The 26,865-nt window shown below is 35.7% G+C and overlaps 1 protein-coding gene across 15 annotated transcripts in view; it reads left to right on the top strand.

Moving 5' to 3' along the window:
- RGS7 (regulator of G protein signaling 7) overlaps positions 1-26,865 on the top strand; it is a 256,688-nt gene that overhangs the window by 104,889 nt on the left and 124,934 nt on the right. For 14 of the 15 annotated variants that reach the window (XR_006165600.1, XR_006165601.1, XM_042795913.1 and 11 more), the window contains one exon: positions 9,435-9,531. Coding sequence is in view for 13 of the 15 variants with exons in the window: in XM_042795913.1 (XP_042651847.1) it covers positions 9,435-9,531 (97 nt within the window). In the remaining 2 variants the exon portion in view is untranslated. Of the gene's footprint in view, positions 1-3,783; positions 3,855-9,434; positions 9,532-26,865 lie in introns of those variants that run through there. The other variant, XM_042795912.1, reaches the window with a different exon arrangement.

The following is a 26,865-nucleotide window of genomic DNA, read 5'->3' as shown; positions in this document are numbered from 1 at the left end:
GTAACTTTTTTTAGGAAGATGTATATAATTTGACTCTGTTATATCCTATAGCTAATATTTTTGTGAAGCCAAAATGCGTCATTAGCTACCTTTCACTTTTGTATCTGAGTTAGCTGCGTATAAACTGACTTAGTCCTTGTTTTGCATCTCCTACAAAAATGTGTGCTTGTGCGTTCTTCTTTAAAATCTCAGCCTGTATACTGACTAGGGTACTAGAATATGTTCTGGGTTTTTTTGTTTGTTTGTTTGGTTGGTTGGTTGGTTTTTGTTTCTTTTGGGGTTTTTTTATTTGTTTGGGTTTTTTTTCTGTTGAATTTTGACATTTTGCTTTTGTACCTCATTCAAAAAAAATCCAAACCTTTTGAAAATTTTTGTGATATGGGTTTGAAAAGTCCATCTGGGAACTCAGAGGTCAGGTTTCCAGCTGAGCTTGTTTGTTTCTAAAAGATAGAGGAGACCCCATTTTTACTGTCAGGACCATTGTATCACAAACAGTCAGTACAACAGTCAGGAAACATCTTGGCTTTGAAGCACCATATTTTAAAAATATGTATTTTGCCTAAGACACATTATTTTTATGTCTGGTAGCACAGTAGAGAAGCTCAAGTCATGGCGTGACAAATTAATAAATATTATTTACAGCTTTAGCTGCTTAAAAAAATTGTATTTTATTCTGAATAAACTGTTCTTACAGAAATCCCTCTATTAATATAAATGCTCTTTCACCAAGACCTCCTTCATCAAGCTGTGTTTCCTTCTCAAGTACCCATAGTGAAGCTTCCTTTTCCTCTGTCATTCTAACCAATGTTTCACACTTGTGATGGAAAGAATGATTTTATTGAAAACAGAGATACAACTTCCAACATTATCATAGCCTTCAGTGGTTTCGAAATTTCACCATCTGGATGTGCTTTTTAACCCCTTTGGATAAGTTCACTCTGGTGCAACACTAGCGTTCAGGGTTTGAGAAAGTTGGATTTCTAATTAATTCTAATAATTTCAAAGTTCCAAGAAAAACAGATAAATAAACTGAAATGCTTTTCTTTATCTATATGGAATTTAACCATAAAACCATTCATTTAAAGTGATAACTTTTACATGAGTGCATAGATTATTATATTTTCTGTGTCTGTTTGTGACATTTCCTAAATATATAAAATGTTTATTGGCTTGGAAAGGCCAGAGTAAAAATCAATTATGAAGTATTAATAATATGAAACAATTTTAAATAATATTTGAATTATTTTTTCAAGTGGCTAATTTAAAAAATACAACCTTTGTCCTTACTTAGTAAGATTTTTTGCTGTTTGAAATTGCATTTTCATGAAGGCCAGGGAGCTGGAATTGCCACCTACCCAATTTTTTGTATAGTTAGCATGGCATTCTCTATAACCTTTTCTTGATTCCAAAGCTGAATCATTATGATATATTCCCCCTGAAGTTATATGGCATTTCTGTAATACCAGTTGAGTAGCTTTCAGAAATTACTTCAGTCTGCTGTTCACTGTCCAGCCATATCGCATTAATATAAATGCAGTAAACTGGATGTATTTAGGTATAGGACTCTTAGGTGAGACAAAAAGTAGTCTAATTGAAAAAAATGGAAGTAATAGCCCATGCTGTGGTATTGGTTTGTTGACATAATTCTGACATGCTGAATTATTCAAAAAATATACTGACAGAAGCAAACTTGAACTATTTTTATTAGAATAAAGAAGCACTTTTTCTTGGTGAAGTTTAGTATTAATTAGATGTTTTTAGTTCAACTCATCCAAAGAAGGCACAGTAAGAAATAAATCAGGTGAAACTGTAGAGTAGTGGTGGAAATGGGAGGTTACTGGGAGCTCTCCAGTGTATGAGGCAGAGAAAAAAGTCATATTGTTTGACTTGCTGGTGCATCAAGCCACTAGCTCAGCATTAGCAGTCCCTGGAAGAAAAGAGAAAATGTATTGGCATAAATCACTATCTACAGAATGTACTATATGGTATCTTCAGGATTTTCCATTCAATATTGTAATTTTATATGATGGGGATTAACCTTTAACCATTCTTTATCTAGGGATCACTGACAGTTGCAGCTTCCAAACTGGCCACATTGTTATGGGTTAATCACAGGAGTTCAAAGTATGCTTTTAAGTTTATCCTTCTTCCAGAAAGTATTAAATAGAGATCAACTAAATTCTATTTCAGTGGACTATTTTTTTTTCAACATTTTAAATTCTGAAACTATATTTCTTCCTCACATACCCTCTCTTCCAAGTAAAACATTATGAAGTAACTTTACCTGAGCTGCCAGTAACTTCACTGATTTTGCATATTCTGTGTGATTTCAGTAAACCGTACATGAAGATTGTGCTTTTTTCCCCTTTGAGAGAACATGTCTAATGAGATTTATTTTCATCAATTTTATTATTACATAGTTCAACACTGCTGAAGGGTGAATACTGCTTCTTTTATAGTAGCCTAGTTGTGTCTCTGTAAGTACATGTTCATTAACTGTCCCTAGGACTCTCTGCTTCTGCGGGTATTGATACCCATAATTTGGTGTAACTGCTGAAAATGGGCATGGCACAGGAATGAAAAGCAAAAGAACTACTTATATGATTTGTAATAAACTACAAGCATTTTTTTAAAAAAATGCTGGCTTTGTTGACTAAGCATTTGGGGTGCATAAGTAACACAAGGATATGCTTAAAATTACCATTCCAAAAGCACAGTTCTAAATTAGCAAAGTGTGCAGAGTCTATCATATTGATGCAAGATCAGTGGTGAACATGCAGTGTTGATGGCAGGGACAAGCCCAGTCGGACTGTTCATCTAATTGGAAAAAACTCAGGTCTCGATAATAATTGCACGGAACTAGCATTGATTTTCAAATAAATTCAAAACAACCTAATTTATTCTTAACAAATGACAAAAGCTTGCCCTGCACTCATATAATGTAAGCACAGGCTGCTAATATATATAGTGCCACCAGTTTTACAACCAATTTGGAATATTACCTATTTGCTGTGTCTGACATAGTACTGGTAAATAGGGCAAATAATGTTGAATCTTAATTAGATATTCACAAATTGTTAATTACCAAGGCAGATATAAGAGTGATGACAGATAGTGATTCGATACACTTCTGTGCTTCATGCAAAGCCAGAACATCTTTGGCTCTCCACAAGCATTCTGTTTGAGGACATAGTATGAACTATTTGCTCACACCAGTGACTTCATACTGCAGAAGGACAGGAAGACGAGGCAGAGGTGTCAGCGTCACAGGTATATGTAGTAAATTAGGCTCTTCAAACTATCTCCATTGCATCCATTTAATATGATTGGAAACATTAGTGTTGATTTGTCATTTGATTTCATGGTGTCAAGTAATTGCTTCAGCAAATAGAGGTTCTGAAAAGGATGGGGCCAGTCATTCTTGTATACTTTTAATTGAGTAAGTTATCTTCTAATTTGATGTTCCTCAGAAAGTACTTAGGACAGTTCCCTGTATTGGTAGACTGGAGAAACGATATTGCTGATTTAATGGAACTCCTGACCAACTTTTTTTTCAGCGAGCTCAGATAGTTCATGAATGATTGTCATTAATGGTTTGGTTAATCTTGCATACTTTAAGCCATCTTTCAGCTTTGTACTTTAGTCAAAATCTAAATGTACTTTCCTGGACTTCTGAATGTTTTAAACTTTGTTTTTATCCCAAATAGGTATGAAGAGTTGAAATAATAATCCTGCATTAAATGGAAAATGCTAAAATCTTTGATACAGAGATGCCAAACTATCTCATTTCTACGCACTTGATTTAGAGAAAATGTTGTCAGAACTCCTGACCTGAGATGATTTGCTTTAGTTTGGTGAGCAACACTGAAATATTTTATCTGGCAATCCGTTTGCCTGTATCTGTGCTTGTCAGTGCAGCCTCATGGGATTTGTAGTTCCTGTAGTTTGTGCTCTTTTCTTCTCTATGATGCAGCTTGACTAGCTGAACAAAGCCCCCTGGTTCACTGAGTTGGGCAGCTCTCAAGTGGCACTGTGATGATTCAATTAAAGAAGGATATTGCAGCAATTGTTGGCACGTGTAGTCCAGGCAAAGAGCAGCTCACATGGGAAGACAGAGAGTCTGAGACTTCTAAAGGGCAACTCTGATGGGGTAGTTTAGCCATTCATGTAAATATACGGATTTTTTGCCTCAGTGAACCACAGCAAAATACTCTCTTACTAATTTTCTACATCCTGCAATTACCGGCTTTTTAGCTGATGGAGGTCTCAACAGAAAATTTGTAGTATAATTGGCATTGTGTGAGACAGAGCATATGTAGTACAATGGAGTTTCCCGAGAGGAGTGCTGTTGAAATCAAGAGCAGTTACAAGTAATTCATTATCAGTATAATACTAACAGGATGAGACTATATCTATCTATTCTGTATAGTTAGCCTGTGTTGGAAAACAGAAAAAATGGCCATTACCTTGTAAGTAACCTTGCAGCTTTCTCCTACCCTACTGATTTTGTTCGGCCCATGTTGCTTCATGTGCATCTCTGCACAGAGGGCTGGCTAAGGAAAGCCTCGAGCAACATACTGGTCAGCTGCACTAGTGACCTCGAACTCTGTAACGTGTTTAAACAAGAAGGGGACAAAAACGTCAAGGGAAACTTGTTGAGTAGTGTAAGAAATTATTACATAATGTACTTTGTTAACAAGTTTGAATGAGGTTTGTAGTTATTTCCTCTGGGTTATTCCACCCCTGCCTGTGGGTAAAATGAAGTAGAAAGATTTTAGCAAAATTAACAAAGCTGTAGAGTGGGTGGACCCCAGTACCCTCAACATAAGCGCAATCCCCTGTTCTGAGGTATGATAACTGAGTGAAAAACTATGCTTAGTTGCATCCTAGTGTTTCTGGGTGTACTTTAATTCCCTGGCACTGAAATTTGTTTTAATAAAAAAAATTGAATTGAGAAATCTGTAAATGTGTAAGAAGGTCAAGGTTTTTAGCTTTTACCATGTATCTGTTGAACTTTAGTTCGTTCCAGATCATTGCTTTCTTTTTTAGTCTTGGAATCCTTCTGTCTAGTGATCATCTTTATGTGGAGTCAATTTAGGCTTGCTTTAAAGGGAAGAAAAAACTCTTGTCCTGCACTGAAAAATATCTTGAGCTTTCAACTTTTGTTGTCTTTGAGTTAATTAAAAAACCCCACTTCTTAAGAGGCAGTGATGCTGAATTATGGTGCAAAGGGATAATTTTTGCAACATGTGTGGATGATCAGCAATGAAATTCATATTTAGATTTAGAAATCTAAAGATCAGGGTTTTTCCAAAGCTCATGGCACTGAAATCTAAGGAACCATAAAAATTCTGCTCCTAGTTGTATTAATTTCACTTAGCTGTAAGTAGCTAAAGGATACTAGTCCTGGTTTGTTGTCAAGATTTGCACTGTCGGTAATGGAGAAAGGCAGATATCTTTGGGTAGTGACTGATGATTAAAGATAGAAGCAGTGAATTGTACCCCATATGGCAGAAACCTCCTATAACTATCAAATAGGAAGAGAAGTCTAATAAGCATAGTCCTTCAGTGGATTTTTAGCAATATACATGACTGAGAACCATCACCTTCTCTTCCTGTTTGATAATCTTGCTACCCCATGGCCAGATACTACTGACTCTGTGGGCTTGTTAGTTCTCTGTGGGCTTGTTAGTTCCCCGTGGGCTCTGCCCCTGGGGTAAGTCATGTATGTCTCCATGCCTAGCTCTGAGTGTGTCTGGAGCGGAGTCAGTGGTGATTATTAGACAATGGCTCCTGTATCCTGTGTCTTTTCTTTTACAGGATATCGCTATCTTCTTTCTTTTTACCTCATATACGATGCATTGCCACTGTTGTCATTCAGCAGGTCTTTGAAATAGATTTCACAGAGTCCTTACATGTCAAGCTGAAGACTGCAAATTATTTTCACAAGGAGACAAGTGAAGTTTTAAATATTAATATTGTAAGTTTGGTCTGAGTTGCCTATGCATCAGAAGGTTAAGTGAGCTTTTGTCAGGGTTAGAATTGCCTCACTGGTAAACAAATGGCCTTTTTTTGAACTACACATTTATTTAGAAATGCTCTTGCAGAATCCTTGCTGCACTGTGAACTTCCTTCTAGCTACACTTTCTCTGCTAATGGTGTGTAATGGTGACTGAAAAGCTAAAATATACAACTTCCTTTTCTCAAGCTAAAATACACAACTTCCTTTTCTCAGTCACATTGAGCTTCATTTACAGACTGATCAGGAAGCAGTTGTTTGTTCATTTGTTTTCTTTGAGTTCTTTGAGCTTAGGGCTAAAAAAGATCCCATTACAGTATCAGAGCCAATGAGGTTTAACCAGGTAAGCACATAAGGAAGGAACTGTGAAAGCCAAATTCTGAGGTGAAGGAGCTTATATTTCACTTCTGAGCATTGGGTCAGGTGACACAGAAGGAAACAATGATATATCAGAAAGGAAAATTATTATATCAGGCAGCAGCTTGTGATTCCCAGATTAGACTTCTTGAGCAAAATTAGATGAAGATTTTCTTTCATCATTCTAATTAAACTATTCTGCCCTTTTCATTGTCTTAGGTCATTGTTGATGAATGATAGAGAAGTGCTTTGAGTGCTGCATCCCAAATATAATTAAATGAGATGTTTTTCAGTCAGAGATTATACATTTGCTGAATGTAAAGCAGCTAAAGCAGAAATAAGGACTACATATATTAAAAGTTAAACTGTGCACTTGCGTATGTTGAATTAGTTTTGAATCTTTAATTGAAGCTTTCTTTTTTTTTTTTTTTTAATTTGCCCTTCCTTTTCTTGAGTTCTTATGTTTAAGATTTAAGACGATCACAAAACAGAAGTGACCTTTTAGATTTATGTGCAAAAAGTGACAAGACAAATAAGAATTTTGTAGTCTAACAGATAACATACAGAAACCCGGGTCAACTGTAACTAATTAGGAGTCTGCTGTTGTGCCGTATCTTGTTTCAGAACATTCCCACTAATTTATGCAGTAATTTTTGTACACTGAATTAACCAGGCAGTTCACAATGACACTGTCTGGAGTGTGAGCTGCCTTTTGCACAGAGGGTGCTTGCTCCTGACATGCAACAATAATCTGAGCAAGACATGCAGGGGAAGGTGTAAATTTGCAGTGCAGACATTCTAGAGCTCACTTTGCTAATCAAAACCATAGAACTCCCCCCGAGCTACAGTCCCTATCAGAGTTAGATTTTATACAGTTTAGATTAAATCTTGTCCATGAAAGAGGTTTAGGAGAGCATATATGAATGTCAGTTAACAATTTATTCCATATACCCTCAAAAGACTGATTACCGACAGCACTGGGTATGCTCAGCATTGAACATTTGCACTCTTCTGCATTCCTGAGAAGGAGGTAACTGCCTATCACAACCTGTAATATTATGTTCCAGGATTGTGTTCTACATTCGTAGTAATGCTTACTGTAAAGCAACTATACCTTTATCACGTTGTCTTATGTATGAATTGTCTTCTAAACTTTGTCCCAGTGTAACATACATTATTATTCACTCTGCATTTCTAGCAATATTCTTATAAATTTATGCTGCATGTACAGCATTTATCATCAAACTTACTTCTGTTCACTTCCATAGAAGACCACACATCTACAGTTATAATTTACTTTATTGTTTAAAGCAAAGATATTCACTTGAATTTGAATGACTTCTTATTTGTTTAAGGGCTTTAAGCTTACCAACTGAATTTAGAAGTAGCTGAAACAAGCCTTCAGTTATTATATGGATAACAAATGTAGGGAGAGATTCCATTTCATAGACAACAGTTTGTCTGCTTGACAATTTCTTCAGGACATTACTGATATCCTTATCTATTTAAATAATTAAATTCCATGTCAGACGAAAGTCATTACAATGAACATTGGTTGTTTTCTTCTGTTACACTTACACATTCCTTAATTCTGAGCAATAGACTTGATCTTGCACATCCTGCTAACAGTATCTAATTCTTGTGTGTACCTTCTGTTTTGGACTATGCCACTGGATTTGTGTTCCTTGGGTTGTTAATGTATGATCCATAAGTACATGGAATATGTGAGCCTTCAGACACTCTGTGTACACACATTGAACTAATTGATTTTGTTTTCATTTTTGATACGGATTTTTGTTCTTTTTCGCTATGTACACCACTGGTGATCCTAGCTCCCCTTCCCTTTCCTGGCCTTATAGAACTCCCCCATTGGGCCAATTAATGCACAGCTGCAACTAATGCTGATTTGCTGTCTGCTGATTTGAGTCATCTGACTTCTGTGGAAAAAAGGTATATAACAGAATTTTGTCTGTTAATCTCTTTTTTTCAACACAACCCAGCCACAAGCTTTCAATGAATTCTTTGGGAACCTACTAGGGACAGAGGTGAGATAGAATTTTTTTTTTTTAAGATTTTACTAATAAAATTATATAAATTTCTCTGTCACACAGAGCTTTTCACGTGGAGTATGTTGGTGATTTAAGGAAAAAGGAAGGATAGTTGTAATTCCTTTTATCACAGTATCATTGAATATTTTGAGAAGTTAGATATTCAGAGAAGGAAATATGGAAGTTATCCAGCATGTAAACTTAAATTACAAAGTGCACAAGAATAAAAACTGGTGTTGTCAGCCAGTGACTTTATATAATTATTCTTTGTTTTCTAGTAAAAGGGCTTGCTGTTCATACTTCACATGACAGTGAACCTTTAGGTTAGGCATAATTTTTAAAACATACAGGCCAAATTAGCCTAAAAAATTGAGTTGGAAAAAATAAGTTAGTGTAGAAATATAAAAAAAGATGGCAAAGCAATTTTAAACTTTTATATATCTACTCCATTACCTAAAAAAAAAAAAAAAAAAAATCTTAATTTCCAGTTCTGCTGTCTCCAGGGATGTAAAATTGCATCATGTTGTATTTTTTTTGCTCTTCTCAAAATAAAAGAAGGAATTTTTGCTTTGAACTTAAAAGCTCTATTTTTGTTTTGAACAGTCTTTTTGAGAATTGTATCAGTCCTCTAGAAGGCCATAAGAGTCTATTTTGCTTTTATATGTGTTACAGTACCAGTAATATGATCAAAATACGAAGTACTATATCCAGCAGTAGTTTTTAACTACTTCTTTTAACTGTTTTCAACTAACTTAATTAAATCTTTGTTCTGCGTTGGTATTTCTTTCTCAAGAGACTTTAAACACATAAATTTTTTTACTGTTGTCCACGAATAAATTACTATCATTTTTTTAGCCTGTTTATATAGAATATAAATTATAAGTTAAAAAAGAAATAGCAAGAGTGGACCTGTCGTTCTGAGAGATTGATCTAGGATTTCTTGGAGAATTTATTTTAGGGAATAATTCTGGACTTATTTATTCTTTTATTTTTTTTTTCTCTGTGCTCAGATGGAAGACGTCATAGCCCGCATGCAAGATGAGAAAAATGGGATTCCTATTCGTACAGTCAAAAGTTTTCTTTCCAAGATCCCCAGTGTCTTTTCCGGTAAGAGTTGAAGTGAATTTGATACCATTTAAAGTTTCCACTCTACCTTATGTATGGAAAACACATTAACTGAGTGCTATGGGGAATTCACAGTCATGTGGTCTGGAGGCGACATTGACTTTCCTCTGAATACTTTAATTATAGACTTTTTTGATGTTTCTCTTACACTGGAGTGAGCTTACACAGATAGGTTTTTGTCCTGTAAATGAAGTGAAGGGAATACTTACCTTACTATAAAAAGCCAATTATCAGAAGGCGGCAATATTTTTATTGCAGTTTCTGCATATCAGATATGGTTTTTAGCCCATTTTCATGGCGAGTATGAGTTTAGTGTATCGGGCAGTACAGAAAGATAAGAACTGCCATAGCAGCAGTGCAAAAGGAAAATCATCACTGCACTCCACGACTGATACTGTATTGTGGCTGTAGACATTTATTACAACATTTATGATATGCTTTTGTAGCTGGCTGCCTGTGTCCAGGACACTAAGACTGAGATGCCTGTCATGATTTCCAAGACAGCTGTAAACTTTATAGCTAATCCGAGTCAGTATTGTCATGTGCACAAAAATCTGTCAGTTTATTAATTAACTAGTATAATATATGTATTCATTTATGTACATAATTTCATATCAATTTATGCATTTATATATGTGGATACGTATATTTTTGTGCTACCAATGAGTATGGAGTTACTTTGAAGCAGATACCATTGTTGAACCGACTTTTCCCATACTCCGCTAACAGTCACAGTTTTTGTAATGGAAAAGGTAATCCTTACATAGGAAGTATTTACAGCAGTTTGTACTGACCAGAACAGCAAGAAGAATTTTATACTTTAATTTTCAGCCTTTGGAATATTTTTGCTAGTGTCTGCTATTCTGGCACAAAGAAGGAAAGAGTCTTAAGAGTGAACAAAATGTTTTCATGATTTTAGAAACTACTTGTGCAAAAACTAGCCTCTGAAGAATTATTAACTGCAAGTTAGTACGGCATGGCATCCTATTAAAATGATCCATATTAATTGTGTTCTCTGCCTTACCTTGTGTGCTATGGATTTCAAATTAAACAGACTATGGTTATTTCTATAGCAGGAGACATTATTTACCAAAATGGTTTTTTTGTTTTTTTTTTTTGTTTTTTTTTTTTTTTTTAATTGGAAAAGACATCATACTTTTTAAGGTTGTGTTACAAAATATATATATATACAGGAGTACATAGCAGTCACTGGTACAACACCTTTTGTGTTGAGACATTATATCAACTGCAGGGGGAAAGAAAAAACATAGGAGAGTTCATTTTTTTCCCTTTGCAGATTTTCTCTCTCAAATACCAGGGTAGTAATTTTTGCTATCAACCAGAGCAGAACAACTGTCATTTCAGTTCAGTTAATCTACTCTCCTGTCAGTTCATTATCCTGGATGGAATTTGAACTCTTCAAACCTTCCTGTTGAGAGTAGTGGGTTTCCTTTAATATGCTAGGAGTGTATGTATATGTAGCAAACAAATCTCAGCTTGAACTAAAAAATATTGATTGCTAGGAAACATGGGAGTATTGTTGTCTAAGGATCGTGATGATAATCATGAAGATGTATATAATAACAGTTTAGAGTACTGTTATTACCTACAAAATCATGCATATGAAAATGATCAAATCAAGAGCAGATGCGTTCCAGTTAAAAAAAATATATGTCTATATGCTTATATATATATATATATATATATGTATGTCTGTGCATAGAAGCATGTATTATACCCAGCCATCTGTCCAGGATTATGTCCCATAAAACCAGGAACTTGGCAATTGTTTCTTTGTGGGGAGAAGCAAAATGGATAGGTCTACCACAGTTAAGTCATGTTCCTGCGAGCTCTTAGAAAAGACCTGTAAGAGTCCTTTAAATGACTTGTAAAAATTAAGGATGTCAATAAATTGCATGTAGAATAGGGTCTTATGGGCTAGCATTTTTATTATGTTGTTATAAAAGCAAGAGGTGTTTGTATTTTTATTTTTGTTTACTTTTATTTCATAGTATTGCTTCTAAAAACAGCAAGTGAAAAACTAGTTGAAAGAGCAAACACTTTTTAATGTAGAATTACTGACCATATCTAGTTAAGGATGACTGTGTTAGCAAAATCAGCCTGATGAATAGTATCTGAATTTAACCTTTTAATAAAATGTTGTGATCATAATAAATAGGATGATGTGATTATAATATCTTGTTTACCAAGTCATTCCTTAAATGTTTTTACAAGTGAAGTATCCACACAGAAATATTTCAAATACCGATAATTCTCTATGGATGGTTCCCCTTTTTTTTTCTTCAGAAAAACACAAAGAAAAATAATGCTAAATTAAAGATTATTTCACCTTGTGAAATTTTGAAAAAAATATGAATTATATTGTTTTATATTTCATAAATTCAGAGAGCACATAAGTTGCTTGATGTCAATATTGCTACATTCATTTTTGTGAGCAAGCTGCCTGAATTCAAACACACCATTTTTGTTTGATTTCTTTCTTGAGATCTTTCAGAAGTAAATCATTTAGTTGTATTCACCTGATTAAAATATGCTTAAAATGAGTTTGCAAGCTATTTGATGAAAGAGAATACAAACCTGTAGATGTGTGCTAATTACTATGCATATTTGTATCCACATTTAGGAGTGTATCATATTGACTTTATACAGCAAATTTAATTATGGTGTAAATTCACTAGAGATGGTGAATTGCAGACTAATTTGGATAATAGCATTCCAGTCACCAGGAGGAGGTGAAATGGATTGTGAAAAAAAAAAAAAAAAACAATCCTTGACTGAGCTCCAGTATATTGTATGTGTCAAGGTAAAAACCTCTGAAAAGAAGGGGGTAAAAACAAAGCCATTAGCACCTAATCTGGTTCTATACCTCATTCCTTAGTGCCAAGAGATTTTTGCTAGCTGTTTAGCATCAACAATGTTAATGATACTCATTTGAGCTCTTTCAATAAAGAACTCTCTATAAAATTATACCTCTTCTTATGCAAATATATATGGTGAACAACATAGTGTATTACAGTCTTTAACAGAAATGATGTGGCTTATTATACATAAAAATAAACAATTATTGGAGGGGAAAAAGTGCATCCTTGTCGAATTCCAAATGGGAGTGTGCATAAAAGAATTGGAGGATGTACATCATTGGGAGACGACTACTCCAACTTTTACTTGTGCTGCCTGCAGACCTTCAACCTGTTGTGCCCATCAGTGAACATCTGTGGTGTATTTTAGTATGTCGTGACAAGTAAGAATAAATATCAAACACCCCAGAATTATTCTGTACTGTAGCTTGTTGGGTCTGATGAGCTAATTCTTTCATTGCACTTAAAGCTTATTTTACATCAAGATCTGCATCATCCACTGTCACAGAACAGATATTTACAGTTTCCATGCCCAAGGTTTGGTTTGTGTTTTTTTTTTTTTGTTTTTTTTTTTTTTTTTTGAGTCAAATAACTACTTCATGTGGCTTTTTCAGCATAATTCTATACTGACTCATTGCACTAGCTCACTGCCTTCTGGGGCCATTGTAGCAGTATACTGTATGCCTATTATGATTTCAAAATTTTTTTTTTGTAAAAGACCTTAGCCTTTACAGAGTCTTGCTGAATTACCTCATCCAGCTAGTGCTTGTGAGGTTATGTACAATTAGGTATTTGAACAGAGAGAACATACAGTGTGCTGTAGCAGATGGTCTTTGTAGTGATGGTTCACCTCAAGCTGAGTCACCCACAATCTTGCTTGCAAGTAGGCTCGGACTGAATGCAACAAATAGATGAATTTGAATGCATTGCTAATATACCTACAGAACCTAGTACACTAATGGCTGAAACCAGATTTGCTAGATTCTAATTTAGATCCTATGCTGGTCACTGTTAATGGAAATTCTGCTGGAAATTGTAGTATTGCTTTAGTTTATACTGTTTAAGCGTATAAGCAACGCTATGGTATAAACCATTAGTGTTCAAGTAATAGCTTCCTGTCTTTGATAATGGAATAATCTATTTTTATTATAAATAATATCATCTGCTTATGCCCACTCACATTATAATCTTGAGTGGGAAAATCACAGCAGAAGTTGTGTTTTAAAAATTACATTGTTCTAAAATCGCATCCTCTAGCAGAGCCTGAACTATGTCTCAAATGAACTGATTATATGTCCAGGGAACTGGAAATTTCTTGAGGGATTGAGTCAGTTTTCTCAGTAGCTCTAAGTGTAGTTACATGTCTGGGCATCTAAAGCTGAAGTAGTTTCCAATGTGATTCTTGGGAAATTTGACTGTTTAATGCCAAAATTTTAGTTATCCCTGTCTGTGGATCTAAGTTATTGTCTATCATTAATGCTGATGACGACAGTCATGGGCACTCAGTTTTCATAAAACACGTTTAAAACAGTGGCTGGTGGCTGACTAGACTGCAGTACTGCAGGATGGCCTGTATTCCTGCAGCATAGACATAATAATGTTATCCATTAGATATAGATTGTGGCTTTGATTTGAAACTTGAAAGGCTCCAAGTTAAAAAATAGTCAGAGTTTGCTCTTCCTGTGTGATTATGCATTTTGATGAACAAAAGAAGGGCTTGCTGTTGTTGTCTCCATGGTTTTAAAATGTTTTGGAGGAGTGAAGAAGACAGTTTATACAGACATCTTGCCAGTCAACAATAATAATTGCATGAAGGTTGTCATGTGCATTCTTTACAAACGCTGATTAGAGCATTAGGAATAAAAAGAAGGCAATTTGCCTGGAACATGGTTCACCATTAGGCCTGGAAATGGATAAAAAAACTTGCTTGAAATGATGAATGTTGGGAGTTTGACATATGAATCATAGGGATTAGAAGGAACTCTAAAATACCATTTTTATTTTTACTAAAGAGTCAGCAAGTAAATGCCAAAGTTTTGCTGTTCACTTTCAAGCAGAAAGAAGCATTCAGAGTTTACAGATAAAGCACTGCAATCATCAAAGGTTTGTTTTGAGGGTCTTTGTGGAGTGGGCGAGTGGGTTGGTCAGTATTAGCACACTGAAAGCTTCATAAGCTAATCATAGCATGGATATTTCATTAAGACAGATGTAGAGATACAGTGGTGTCTTATGGTCACTGCATAATATCAGTGTGATGCTTTATAGAACTTTAAAGTGTACAATACTTAGATATGATTGGTGATGAATAAAATCTGTGAGGAATGTACCAGATGAGTGGTGTGTGAGTGTGAATGAGGGACACTGCTTAGTGTTTTTATTGAAGGAGCAGGGAGAACTATGAGAAGTGTAAGTTCAATTAAATAATATGTGCAGAGACAGAATGAAAAGTATTCAAGGAAAGCATGTTCATACTAGTTGTTACTGGCTATTTCTGATGTATGGCTCAATAATTTTGGAGAGTAGTCACTGCTTGAACCAACAAAAATAAGAGAAGGAGATCAGTAGAAAGGTGAGGTTTTTAAAATCTCCTTCTGAGTTAAAGTGAAAAGATTCATTTAGCTTTCTCAGTAAAATATAATCTATGTGAATTCTTTAGTTTTTTCTCATTCTTAGATTTGAAGCTGATACTGTGCCTTTTCCATCTAGACATTGAATTTTCCCATTATTTAGATAGATTATTGTCATCATATGCCATTTCTATTAATTACTTCTCCTGATCTCAGAAAATGCTCATTTCTCTTCTACCTGGGAAATTGTTAAGATAATGAGATGTTGCACTTTAATTAGCAAATGTGTTCATATCATCATTAATTACCAGTCTTTATTTAAGCACTAGTAGTAATATGCTTGGTAAAAAATACATTTACGTGTTCAAACATAAAAAAATACTGCTGGAAAGCAGACCAGCAGTCTCAGTAGCCTGGCCGGATGTAGTGAGAGACCCCCCGAGGAAAGCAGTATCATAGGAGCTCATCTTACCCACAAATCACACATGGGTGGGCAGGCCCTAGGAATGAGTCACAGGAGCTACCTGGAACAACAGCATTCCTTGTTACATAGAGGCAGGAAGCAAAAAATAACGAGTGGTACAGTGGGAATTGTATGACTCAGGGGACTAATAACAAGAAAGAGAGCATTTCATCTGTCACTAGTTTTGATCTTTCCCAGCTGAGTAATGAGTTATTAACATCTGATGACTTTTCAGTGCTGCATGTGAAATGAGTTGATAGATTTATCCACTTGTAGTAGTAGAGATTACCTACCTGACATCAAGATAAAAGAAAAAGCTCTACTACTTGGGTTGACAGAAAAAACCACAAAAGCGTAACACCCCATCCATCTGATACCTTTGAAACAAGGTAATGTTGCATTATAGGTAAATACAAGGATTTGGGAATTTGCATCTTTGTTACCTTTTCCAGAATAAATTAAGCATGTGAGAGAAGCTAGGAGTCCCACCTCCCAAGCTTCTAATTTTATGGACCGTTTTCTTTTCCCCTATCTCAGTGTTTCCAGTGCCAAGTTGATGACAGGTTCCTACTTCCTTGTACATTCCATTCCTTCACCCCCCTTTCCTTGGATTCTCCTACAGGCATAATTCAATAGTAGAATCATTGCTGGTTTCTTTATGCCAAATCAGCCTCTTGTTATTTGCAAACAGAGCTTTCAGTGTTAAAACTGCAAGCTCACTGCCTTGATGAGGTTCCAGTCTTCATAAAATACTTCATAAAAAGGTCTTTGTCGGTGCATGAAGGACAGAAGCTGGCTCATTCCCTCTCCTGTGCCCATTCAGAAAGGCAGATATGAGCAGGGAGTTGTGGTCTTTACAGTTTCACTTTTCAAATAAGAACTTTTGAGAATAAAAAGTTAATAATCCTCTATCCCCCAATGAATAGTTGGTTTGAAGTTAAAACACCAATCTCCCTTGTCTGTCGTTTCCACTCATCACTTTGTCAGAGTGACTGATCTGCATTCAAATGTTCGTGGTCTTTTGGGAATGCATATTTTTAAGGAGAAGGCTGGTTCTCTTATTTATTGATATGCACGTGATTTTTAAAGCCATGAGTAGAAGAGGTTGACTAAGGGGTACCATAAGATTGGACATACAGTAATTTCAAAGTAGTGAGATAATTAACTGATTAATGAGTGGTGTTTTGTATGCTTTACAATTTCAGAACTCCAAAGTGGATATTTGAGTGCTGTCTGCACACCTTCACCTCCTGTTTCTGTTTGTTTGCTTGTCTGTCTTGGCTGCACCACTGGGATTGTAACTGTGTCCAGTAAAGGGTGCTCTTAAGCTGCTTAAAAATTGACAGTACTTTCGTATTTTATGGAAAATCAGATTAGTGACAGCGTTGCAGTTGTGAAGCTCAGAACGGCCATGTGACAAGCTGTGGTGGGCTGGGATCAAATAAGAGCTGAGTGCTCTTATTCACTTGAAACAAAAAGTGAATGAAAGAAATGAAGAACTGTTTCCAATAACTTTAATACTCCAAGATGATTATGCTCTCCACTTTCATTCTAAGGCATGTGTTAATTTCAGACCTTTAATAAATCACTGTCAGAATTAAAAACTATTCAAAATGTGAAAGTATCTTCATTGGTTATTTTAAAAAAATCCAACAAATTCTCATTTAAAAGTTATTGCTTCCTCCTAACCAAACAACAACAAAAAATTGTATTTATATGTTTACCTTTCAATTCAGTGGTGATTGCCATTGGGAGCATTAGTAAAAAGAAGAAAATGCACTGAAGAAAGTCTGAGGCAATTTTGCAAAATTTGTCAAGGAAATGGAAATATACTGAAAACCCATTGAAAAGTCTTTTAAAGTAGTCTGTGTGCAAACCACCCATCATAAATGTCAGTTCCCTTAAAATCAGTAGATATGAAAAGCTTATTTTCACAGACATTTGCAAAAGAAATAGGTCTAGAAGTCATGCATTGATGGGCAAAAATTCTTAATAATTGTTCTCTTGTTGCGAGATGGGAGATTACTGGGAACATTCATCTTATTTGATGTTCGTCCACATGAAGTGCACAGTTTGAATTAGATGATTCCCTGTTTCCCAAATGTTGTGTAAGGCCTTACAGCTCAGTGTGTTTCCAGAGAAATAGCTCTGGGGCTTGTTGATCATAGATACAAATTTGTTCCTAATTTTTCCTACTATGTTGTTTTGTCATGAAAATACTTCCCTCCCTTTCCTACACCGCCTTCTTCCTAACCTCTTTGCACGTATGATTTTGCCAGTGTTTTTAGTGGGATGGGGTTGCACCTCTGGAGTGTGAGTACTTTTAAGAGGAGTATGGGAAAACCTACTGCCTTCACTGCAGCCAAAAATTTACCTAGCTTGCCACCCTTGACAGCCAGTCTGTGGACACTGGAGGTGTAACATTCATGGAGAATGTGGGGTGAAAAGGGAGCTCTGAATCAGTATTACATCAACCTGAAATTAGGAGGAATTCTACAATCTATCCTCAGCTTCACTCTAGGTAGTTTACCATTGTTTTCTGGCATAAGACCAGATAATAATTGTGGTTTATATCAGCAGCAATGAGTAGTACTTACAGAAAACAGGGAAAATAACCCTCTTTAACACACACACACACACACACACAAAAATACATAGCTTGCATATTTATGCCATATGTATTTGCCCATGGAGGCAGTGCATAATGTATCAGCTTAAAAAACCCCAAACTTTTAAGCTGATATAAGCAGCATCTGTAGTAGTGATTAATAACATAGGTGCACTGAAATCTGTTATGTGCATAATAAAAGCCTTGTAGGAAGGCAAGATTAGAATATGTCTAAGGAAGAACAACTCTCCAGAAATATATTCAGCAGCTCTATGAAAATGGTTTTCCTTCCTAGCTGTCTCTTGGAAATCTTAGGAAGAAGTACTTTTGTTGCATATCAATGATTAGAAATAGTGAAATAGAGATCAGTGAGAATTTTCCAGGCACCTGTATTTTAAGTAATTATTTTAATTAGGAAGCAGAGCAAAGTGTACTACTTGACTCCATCAGTTTATGAGGTATTTCTGTGACAACAAAGCTGTTTGCTTAAATCACGGTGGAATTTTTTCACAGAGCAATTCAAAGTGCACAGAATAAAACTGTTTTCTGAGAAGAGATTTGCTACCATGTTTGCTGTCACTAATTTCTGAGACAGGAGGGAAATTTGCTGTTCATGTTAAGAATAAGAAGACGGAGTATATAGCTGAAGACAAATGAAGTCCCAGCATGAAGTCCTTGTTGAATATTAGAAGTTGTCTTACTACAATGTGAAATCTGTTTCATGATACGCTTAATAAATAGTCTCTGGAAACTATCCCAGAAATGAACATCCACTTAAAGACAAAAAGAAAAGAAACCCAGTCTGGTTCCTATAAGGTGAGAAACCCTTGAACCTGAAAAGTATCCATTGTCTTGCCAAAAATCAAAATTTTGCAATAGTAGCTAGGATTTGTAAGTGTGATTTTTGTATGAGTGTAATGTATTCCTAAAGCTGTGAATACATGACAGTAGGTTTGGGTCCTGAATATATGGTAAATTAGAATGGAACAGAATAGTTACAGAGAATATCTGGGTACAAGGTTGTAGTTAGGCAGGTACTGTAATTGTTTTATAAATAGAGACAATAGATATTAATACGATTACATTGTGGAGTATGCATTGAAAAATACCCAACTTTTTAATTTATGTGGCATTGTACAGTGTTGCCTGGTGGCATGTTTTTGGTTGACTGGTGATTAATTATCATATGTGTATAGGAAGCAACATAGACATGCAATAAGTATGGCTGGTACATATACAAATAATATTATTAGTTCAAGGTGTTTTACCAGGTGTAATACAATGTAAACATATACATTTGCTTTTCTATTTAAGATGGTATGAAAACATCTGGGATAGCAGTCCCCTATTCCTCTTAAATGATATCTAACATTGACTTATTTTGTGATTTTTTTTTTTTTTTTTTTTTTTTTTTCAAGCAACATAATTTCTTTCTGCTTCAGTTTTACTGTTTTAGTACATTAAGTTGTATTTTCTTGTCTTTATCTTCTTGGTGTTGTGTTAGCCGATTTCAATCTGCCATTTTTACAGCCAGATAAATATAGTTGGCCAGCAGTTAAAATAATCAAACTAATTAAAATCACTCCCTGGAGAGTATGCCCCTTAAGCAAGAAATCAAGTTAGCGGGGTTTACAAGATGACTTGTGATTTAGCTCCTAACTCTGTTGGTTCCGGCTATGAGGAAAAAGACTTTGTCATTGCAGTTACATCAAAAGACTGCAGACTTGTCTTTGCAAAAGGACAGCAAGGAGTAAACTGTAATAATTGTAATTGTTTGCATTTGTGTTGCTGCTGAAGTTATCGACAGACTAGTTTTGCATGGTGCTATTATCAAACAGTATACATGCACTTTATAATAACAGATGTCACCATATTATCAGGATTTTCCATGTTAGTGGGACGTTGTTTGATGACACTCACCTCACTGCAAGTAACCTGCACTCAGCCTAAATTTGCTTTATGAGGAGCTAGTGTGCATCTGGATTCTCTGGAACTCTTTTCCTGAGCAGTTGCCTGGTATGGGCCTATCTGAGTGTTTGTTTCTGCTTGGACATGTTTATTGAAGATCATGACACTGACTGAGCAGTCCATTTTACCCGTGTAATGTATCTGCATGCATGAAATATCTATTTCTCAAGGATGCTAGGTATTTGTGGTGGTAAGAGAAGCAGAGTAGCAAGATCTGAATTTTCATTTCTTGGTTGTTACTGCATGTTGGGGCTTAGCTATCTGAAAATCAACAAAGGATTTATTCAGACTCTTGCTTTTTCTAGAGCTGTCAAGACTTCCCATGCCAGAAGAATTTGAAATATTAAAAATATTTTCCTTCTGACTTAGGATAAGATGGTAATTTCTCAGCTTGCTATGAACCAAAACTGTCAGGTATAATTAAAAAAAAAAAAAAAAAGTAAATAGTATTCTAGAGCAGAATGGAAAATGGAAAGTTTCTTTTTGGAAAATATTGAAAATGGATGCTTAAGACTTTTAAAAAATTTTAGCTACAACAAACAAGTTTTTCAAAAATCCCACCCCTTTGACATTGAAAAAGTCCTGAAGAAGTTCTAATATTATTTCCTGCCAGCTGTGTTCCTGACAAAAAGTAAGAGATATTAAATTGGAAAGTCACCCTCACAGGAAGTAAAGGTAGTTCCATGCAGCTTACTGTGACTGGCAATCTATCACTATGCAAATAAATTGACCATAGATACCAATTAATTTTCACAAATTATCAAAGTAAGTTTAAATAGAATAACAGGATCAAGAACAATCTGTTAAGAGGAAATAAGAATTCTCAACTGTGTGATGAGTGTTACTTACACTGTTAAATGCATTTGGCAGAGCCTACTATAGGATTCTCCTGAGCTTCACAATAAAGAACTTGAGTTTATTGTTTAAAAATCTATTTTCCAGACTTTGAAGTTGGAGAGTGAGCCTTGAGGTTACAAAACAATCATGCAAACCGGCAGGAGTTATTCTGTTTTTCATGATCCCAGCCCCACAGACTCAGCAGTCCCTGAGGCCAGAGGATGTTGGCAGCTTTGAAGGCACAAAGGCCATCATTCCTGCTGTGGACTTTGCCATTTTGCTTCCCACGCAGCATCCGTCTCTTTTTGCCACAGGGATGGAAGATCTTGATGGGGATGCTCTTGGTTTACTTGTTTTCCCTGTTAGGGAAGATCACTGGGCTCCATGCTGCTTCCCTGCACTTCTCCGTGGAGCAAGGGTGTAGACCACTGTAGGAAATGGGCAGAGCTGTTGCAGCAGGTGACAGGAAGTCAGAAGGTGCAGGCTTGTGAGTTTGGTGTCTGAGGAACAGAGCAGAAACCCAGAACTCTTCAGGAATCTAGGTAGATGGCACAAAGAAATTACTTACAAGGTCCTCCCTTATTGGCAGGAAGGAGGACATAGACATTGCCAAGACTTGGGTGGTGAAATCATTTATTGAAAAGCATTGAGAATATTAAAAAAAAAAAAAAATTAGGAAAAGGAAATTAGTATTAACCTCCCCTCCCCATACACACATACTGTAGGATAATATTTTTTATTATAAGGCCTAGTAGTGCTTGAGTGTAGGAGCAGGCAAGTGGGACTGATGGGTATTTGTTGAGTGTTTCACTGTTAGAATAATGTAATGTCTATGAAGGGTTTGAGTTGCTGAGAATTTGGTTCCATTGTGCCATATGGAAAACACCAGACATGGGGTATTTGCAGCAGACAATTCAAACATCTCAGACCTTCCTGAAATATTTATCTTCTGAAGGATTTTGACAAAGTACTTTGAAAATAAAACAGCTACTCTTAGAATAGTGTGGGGTTTTTTTACAGACCTACGGAAGGGTCCGTAACTTTTTGTACTACAACATCTATATGTGTAGTTTTGATACACAAACAACAGCAAGGTATATGCATTTCAGGTACTTCAGTATATCGATTTGGATCTCAATTTAGCCATCAATGCATACAAATATTCCTTTTATGCATTAGATTGTCACAAATTGCATGGAAGTTACTCTTGCACAGTTTTCTGACTTGGGTTCTGAATATGTAGCAGGCTTGTGTAAAATATTGAGAAGGTGGTCGATGATTAGGTTTATTTCTCTTTCTCTTCAGAGCCAAATACCAAATTACTATGTGCATGTGGTGGTCTCATGGATATCAGCACCCATGTGTTTTTTCTGATGCCAGAATTTTTGCTCTTTAAGCTTTTATAATCAACTGTATGATAGCTATATTGTGGAAATACTTTGTAGACCTATAGATCTGTGTAGACTCTACCTTTTTGTCAAGACCATCTTCTTGTAAGTTTGGGATTTACTTATTATGGAAGGAAAGGCTTGCAGATCTTATCAAAATAAGTATAGAATAAAATGACCACTGGTTGCCTGAACTACTTTATAGAAAAGGGAATATTTTATGAATAGAGAAAAGGTACTGGGCCAAACCTGCCTGTTAATGGTTTGTTTACATAAATTCCACCTTCTGCTTTTTTTCCCACCCCTTTATCATCTCCTCATTTTTCTAATTGCTTTTATCAGTAATCATTTTGAGTTGAATTCTCCTTGCTTTCCTACTCTTCAGACCAAAAAACTTCTTTGTTCTCTATTCACTTGTTTTCTGAGTAGTAGTATTTCTGTGTTCCTACTGTCTGAATTCTAGAAGTGGGTGTTTTAAAACAACTTTATCAAGTCCTTTTATACTTACAAAGGCATCTATTTAACAGAACAAATCAGAATTCTGTGTTAATGAAAGGTGGAGGTGGAGTGACTCATCTCTTTTGTTTTTCTGCCTGGGGTCAAATACAGTTTTACAGAAATACTTAGGCCTTGCATGTTACCTACATATTTTCAGACTGTTGATATATCATCTAAAAAATTTGATCATGAGTTCTAAAATGACAAGGCACAAAGACATAGTTACAATGGCCAGCATTTGCAGATGGATCCCAGCTGCTTTGCTTGTGCTGCGGATTGGTTGCTGTGGACTGAAGTAAATGGAAAATATGGTTGTGTTACAAAGAACATCATGTTGTTCAAGCAGGATTTAGGAGGCTAATCTTGATTTTGTGTTATCCTTACATGGAAGATACTGGCAGACGTGACGTCTCCAAACTCTGGACCATTTAAAGGCCAGTAATTGAGTCTATTGTTCAGAAAATGCGTGGAAAATTAGTCATACTAAAAATTCTCTCTTTTAGGACAGTTGCTGAAAGTAAACAGGAGAATGCAGCTTGTCTCACTTTTTCTCTCTAGGTCTTAAAAATACACTTTTGATGCTTAAAAAGAAAACTAAAAACAGAACAAGAGGGATGTCCATCTTGCTCTGTGTTTTGGTCATAGCTCTTTTCTCCTTTGGGCAGCCTTTCAAGGGACAGGGAACACAGCTTCAGCAAGCAGTGGTATGCTGCTGCACTACTGAGCAGGTACCATTCAGCAGTGGTTGTCCTGCGATCTGTCAGATCAGCATGAGGGTAATGTACACAATTTGGATGGTCTAATATATTGTTTAATTTCATGTGACATAGCTGAGACTTAGGACACTGCTTATAAATTACCTCTGCAGTGGGTTAAAAACATTCTATAAATTACTCTCAATGAGCAAAACTCTTTTCTTTTTATTCTGAGGGATGATGTGCCACATTTAATCCAACCAGTCACCTAACTGGTTTTGGTTTTAGTCTGATACAACTACACTTTTTTGATGATGCTTAAGCCTGTTATTTCTAATCATCAATTATGGCATGTAAAATAGAAGTAAAATTAAAAAAAAAATAATCTGAAGACCTTTATACAGAGACATCTGTATTAAAATGGAAGTGTATATTAGGCAAAAGAAAACCTTATAGGGCAGTTGATGAGCTATGAAACACATGCTATTATAGCATGCGAGAAATATAACATTTTTAGAGAAATACTAAAACTGAGAATAAAGTGAACATCAAATACCTTTTGAAAATGTATTTTAGTAGAGCCAAGATAAATTGATAGAGTAATAAATTTAAGCTAGCATGCTAACTGGAAAATCCCAACTGAAAAACAGAGGACCACCTACATTTTAGGAAAGGGAAAGGGACTTGAGCTCTCAGATGCAGGAAAGAATTGCAAAAGACTCCTGAAAAGGAAGTGAGTTGGGAAGATGGAAAGCACAATTGAAAGCTTTTTAACTAGAGAAGGAAAACCATTACCAGGGACTACTAGTTGAAAGGCTCCAAACTGCTTGAAGATACTCACTTTTTGATCAAAGGTATCTGTCTGGATTATTTAGGAACAGTAATTATTCATTTACAGATCAAAAAATAGGAAAAGGCTTCCTCAAAGAACAAAAATTATTTAATGTATAATGAGTGATGACTTCTTGTGGAAGAAGCAGAAGTTTGTAGGGAAAGTGTGTCTTCTAATTGGTGTGAGTTTTGAAGGGCTTCAGTGTTCTGATAGGTTATTTCAATTATGGCTATCCAGGACAAGGTGTGTGTCTCGACATTGTCTTCGTTCTCTGTGGTAATCTTACTAGATTGTAAGAATGACCGATCTCCTTAAATTGCTTTGGAAAAAGAGTCCAACACATGCATGCTGTTATTCATTTACACTCGTACTTGTGTTTTAAATGTGATATTCTAATTAATTTCAGCTGAAAATAAAAGTCGCTGCTTGAGAGCTGAAAAGTTTGAAAATGGAAATTTCCTTCCAATTTTATTTTTTTTAAAGTGGAACAGAAAGCAAAATAAGTATTGAAGTGAGAGAGTGAAATAACAATTTAGATCCAGTATAATATACATCTATTTTAAGCCATATTGTAATTGTTCTTCTGAGAAGTGGCCCCCTGTTTATGGGTTTTGTGTCAAATATTCTTAGATCCTTTGCTATAAAAGATGAGATAAAATCTATAGTTCAGTGTTTGCGGAATGTTCTTCTGGCATACCTCTAGAGCCTGGCTATTCAGTTCGCATCATCAAACTTAGACATCAATATTTGCTGAGTCTCTATGCTCAGTTTATTACTAGTCAAGCCAAGATACAAACTGTCTGTACTATCTGTACTCAAAAATGGACTCCTGATGTGCGCGGTAGATGTAGTGAGAGATGCAGAAGGATAGGAGTAAGACAAGTAAATGAAATATCTTTTCATGAATGACAATTTATGATCTTCTGTACAAGATACCGGAAACAGATAATGATTTCTTTGAAAAAATGAAATGTCATTTGCAGTTTATCAAGGGAATTACTGAATTTGAATGCTGTTTTTTATAATAAGCTATCTAAACAGGACATTTAATTTCCAAAATAATAGCTAACAGAATGAAAAAGGGAGACTGCACACAGTCACAAGCAGGAGTTCTTAAGTTTTGCTTTAGCTACAGCAAGCATATAAACAGACAGAATATGTAGCAAAAAGAAAATTGGAATATATTACTTGTAATATTTGCAGTAGATGTCCTCAGTCAGCTGAAACTTTTCTCAAATCAGCATATCTGTCAAATAAAAATGAAATTATAGTCCTGTTTCTTGGATCTAATAAAGATTTGGATCAGTACTGTAAACCTTGTTGGAACTCTCCTTTCTATTATTTTGGGAAGGAAAAGGTTCTTCTTGCTGACATAATTTAAAAAGTAAAATATGCTTTTCATCTGTGATTAGTATTGACTTGGAAAGAAAGAAGCAGAAACAGAGAAATCCTAAATAACAAATTCTGCCTTAAATCAGAAGTGCTTAAATCAGAAGGTATTACTATTTTCACTACTCAGTTTTTCTCCTGTGAAATGAACACTGCAATTATAGTACCAATAGAATGGATTAATTTGAAATATTTGTATACATAAAAAAATACTTACATAGCTTTTACAAGAATAAAAACTTTAGTAAAACCCATGCAGATTTAACTAGATATTTCTTTACTCTAACTAAATCACTGCACTAAATACGTACCTCAACACTGATATATGAAGTATGTGTCTCAGCAGCTATTAAAAACAAATCTAGTTTTTATGATTATGGATAAACAGTCTGAAACTGAGACTACAAATGAGACAGCACCCAGCAAGGTCAGAGAAAACAAAGAAAAGAGCCACCCACCCCTGTCATCGAGTCAGGCCCTGCGCTGCTGTGGAGCTCAAGGAGATTGGGTGTCCTGTGTCTTCTCCCGCCGCTGCTGGGGCTGCGAGCCCGCAGGGCTGCCACCTGCTGAAGTGCCAAGCCTGGGATCCCCAAACTACTCCCATAGAGTGCTGCTGCACTGTGGCCCTCATCACACAGGCTCCCTCTGTGGCTGTGTTTAGAGGCTTTGTTAACTGTGGCTGGAATCTGACAAAATGTAAATGCGCCCATTAGGATCTGGGGTTTTGCCTTGGGTTTCCAAAGGTGTTTTCTCTTTATCTGCAAGGTTCTTCTCTGTTTCCAGTTGAGGCTCTTCATTAACAGTGTCAAGCCTAGCATCGAAGGGCACAAAGTGTCCTTTCGTGACCATATGCAACTGCAAAATAAGCCTTTTTTTGCAAGCTGCTTATGTATAATACAGCAGACGGAGTATATTTAGCACTTTGCGAAATGGAAAGGATGTGGTAGGAATTAAAGTACAAGGAAAGAGGGATCAGTGTTATATACATGCTATTTTTTTCTCATGACCTTTCTATCTGGCAGATACATAGGGGTGATATATGCTTATAGCACAACAAAAAGAGAAAGCCTGAAGTTAAGCTCTTCTAATTACTCAAGTGTTCAGTTTATATTCCCCCTCACCTGCTTAAGTAACACCACAAAATGAAAAAGCCAGCGAAACAGTGCAATGGCAGCAACATTTGCACAAAGTA

The sequence above is a fragment of the Tyto alba genome, unplaced genomic scaffold (assembly GCF_018691265.1).
Source record: "Tyto alba isolate M040663 unplaced genomic scaffold, T.alba_DEE_v4.0 Super-Scaffold_22, whole genome shotgun sequence".
NCBI classification, from domain to species: Eukaryota; Metazoa; Chordata; class Aves; order Strigiformes; family Tytonidae; genus Tyto; species Tyto alba.
The sequence above is the reverse complement of the archived record's forward strand: the minus strand, read 5'-3'. Positions and strand labels throughout refer to the sequence as shown.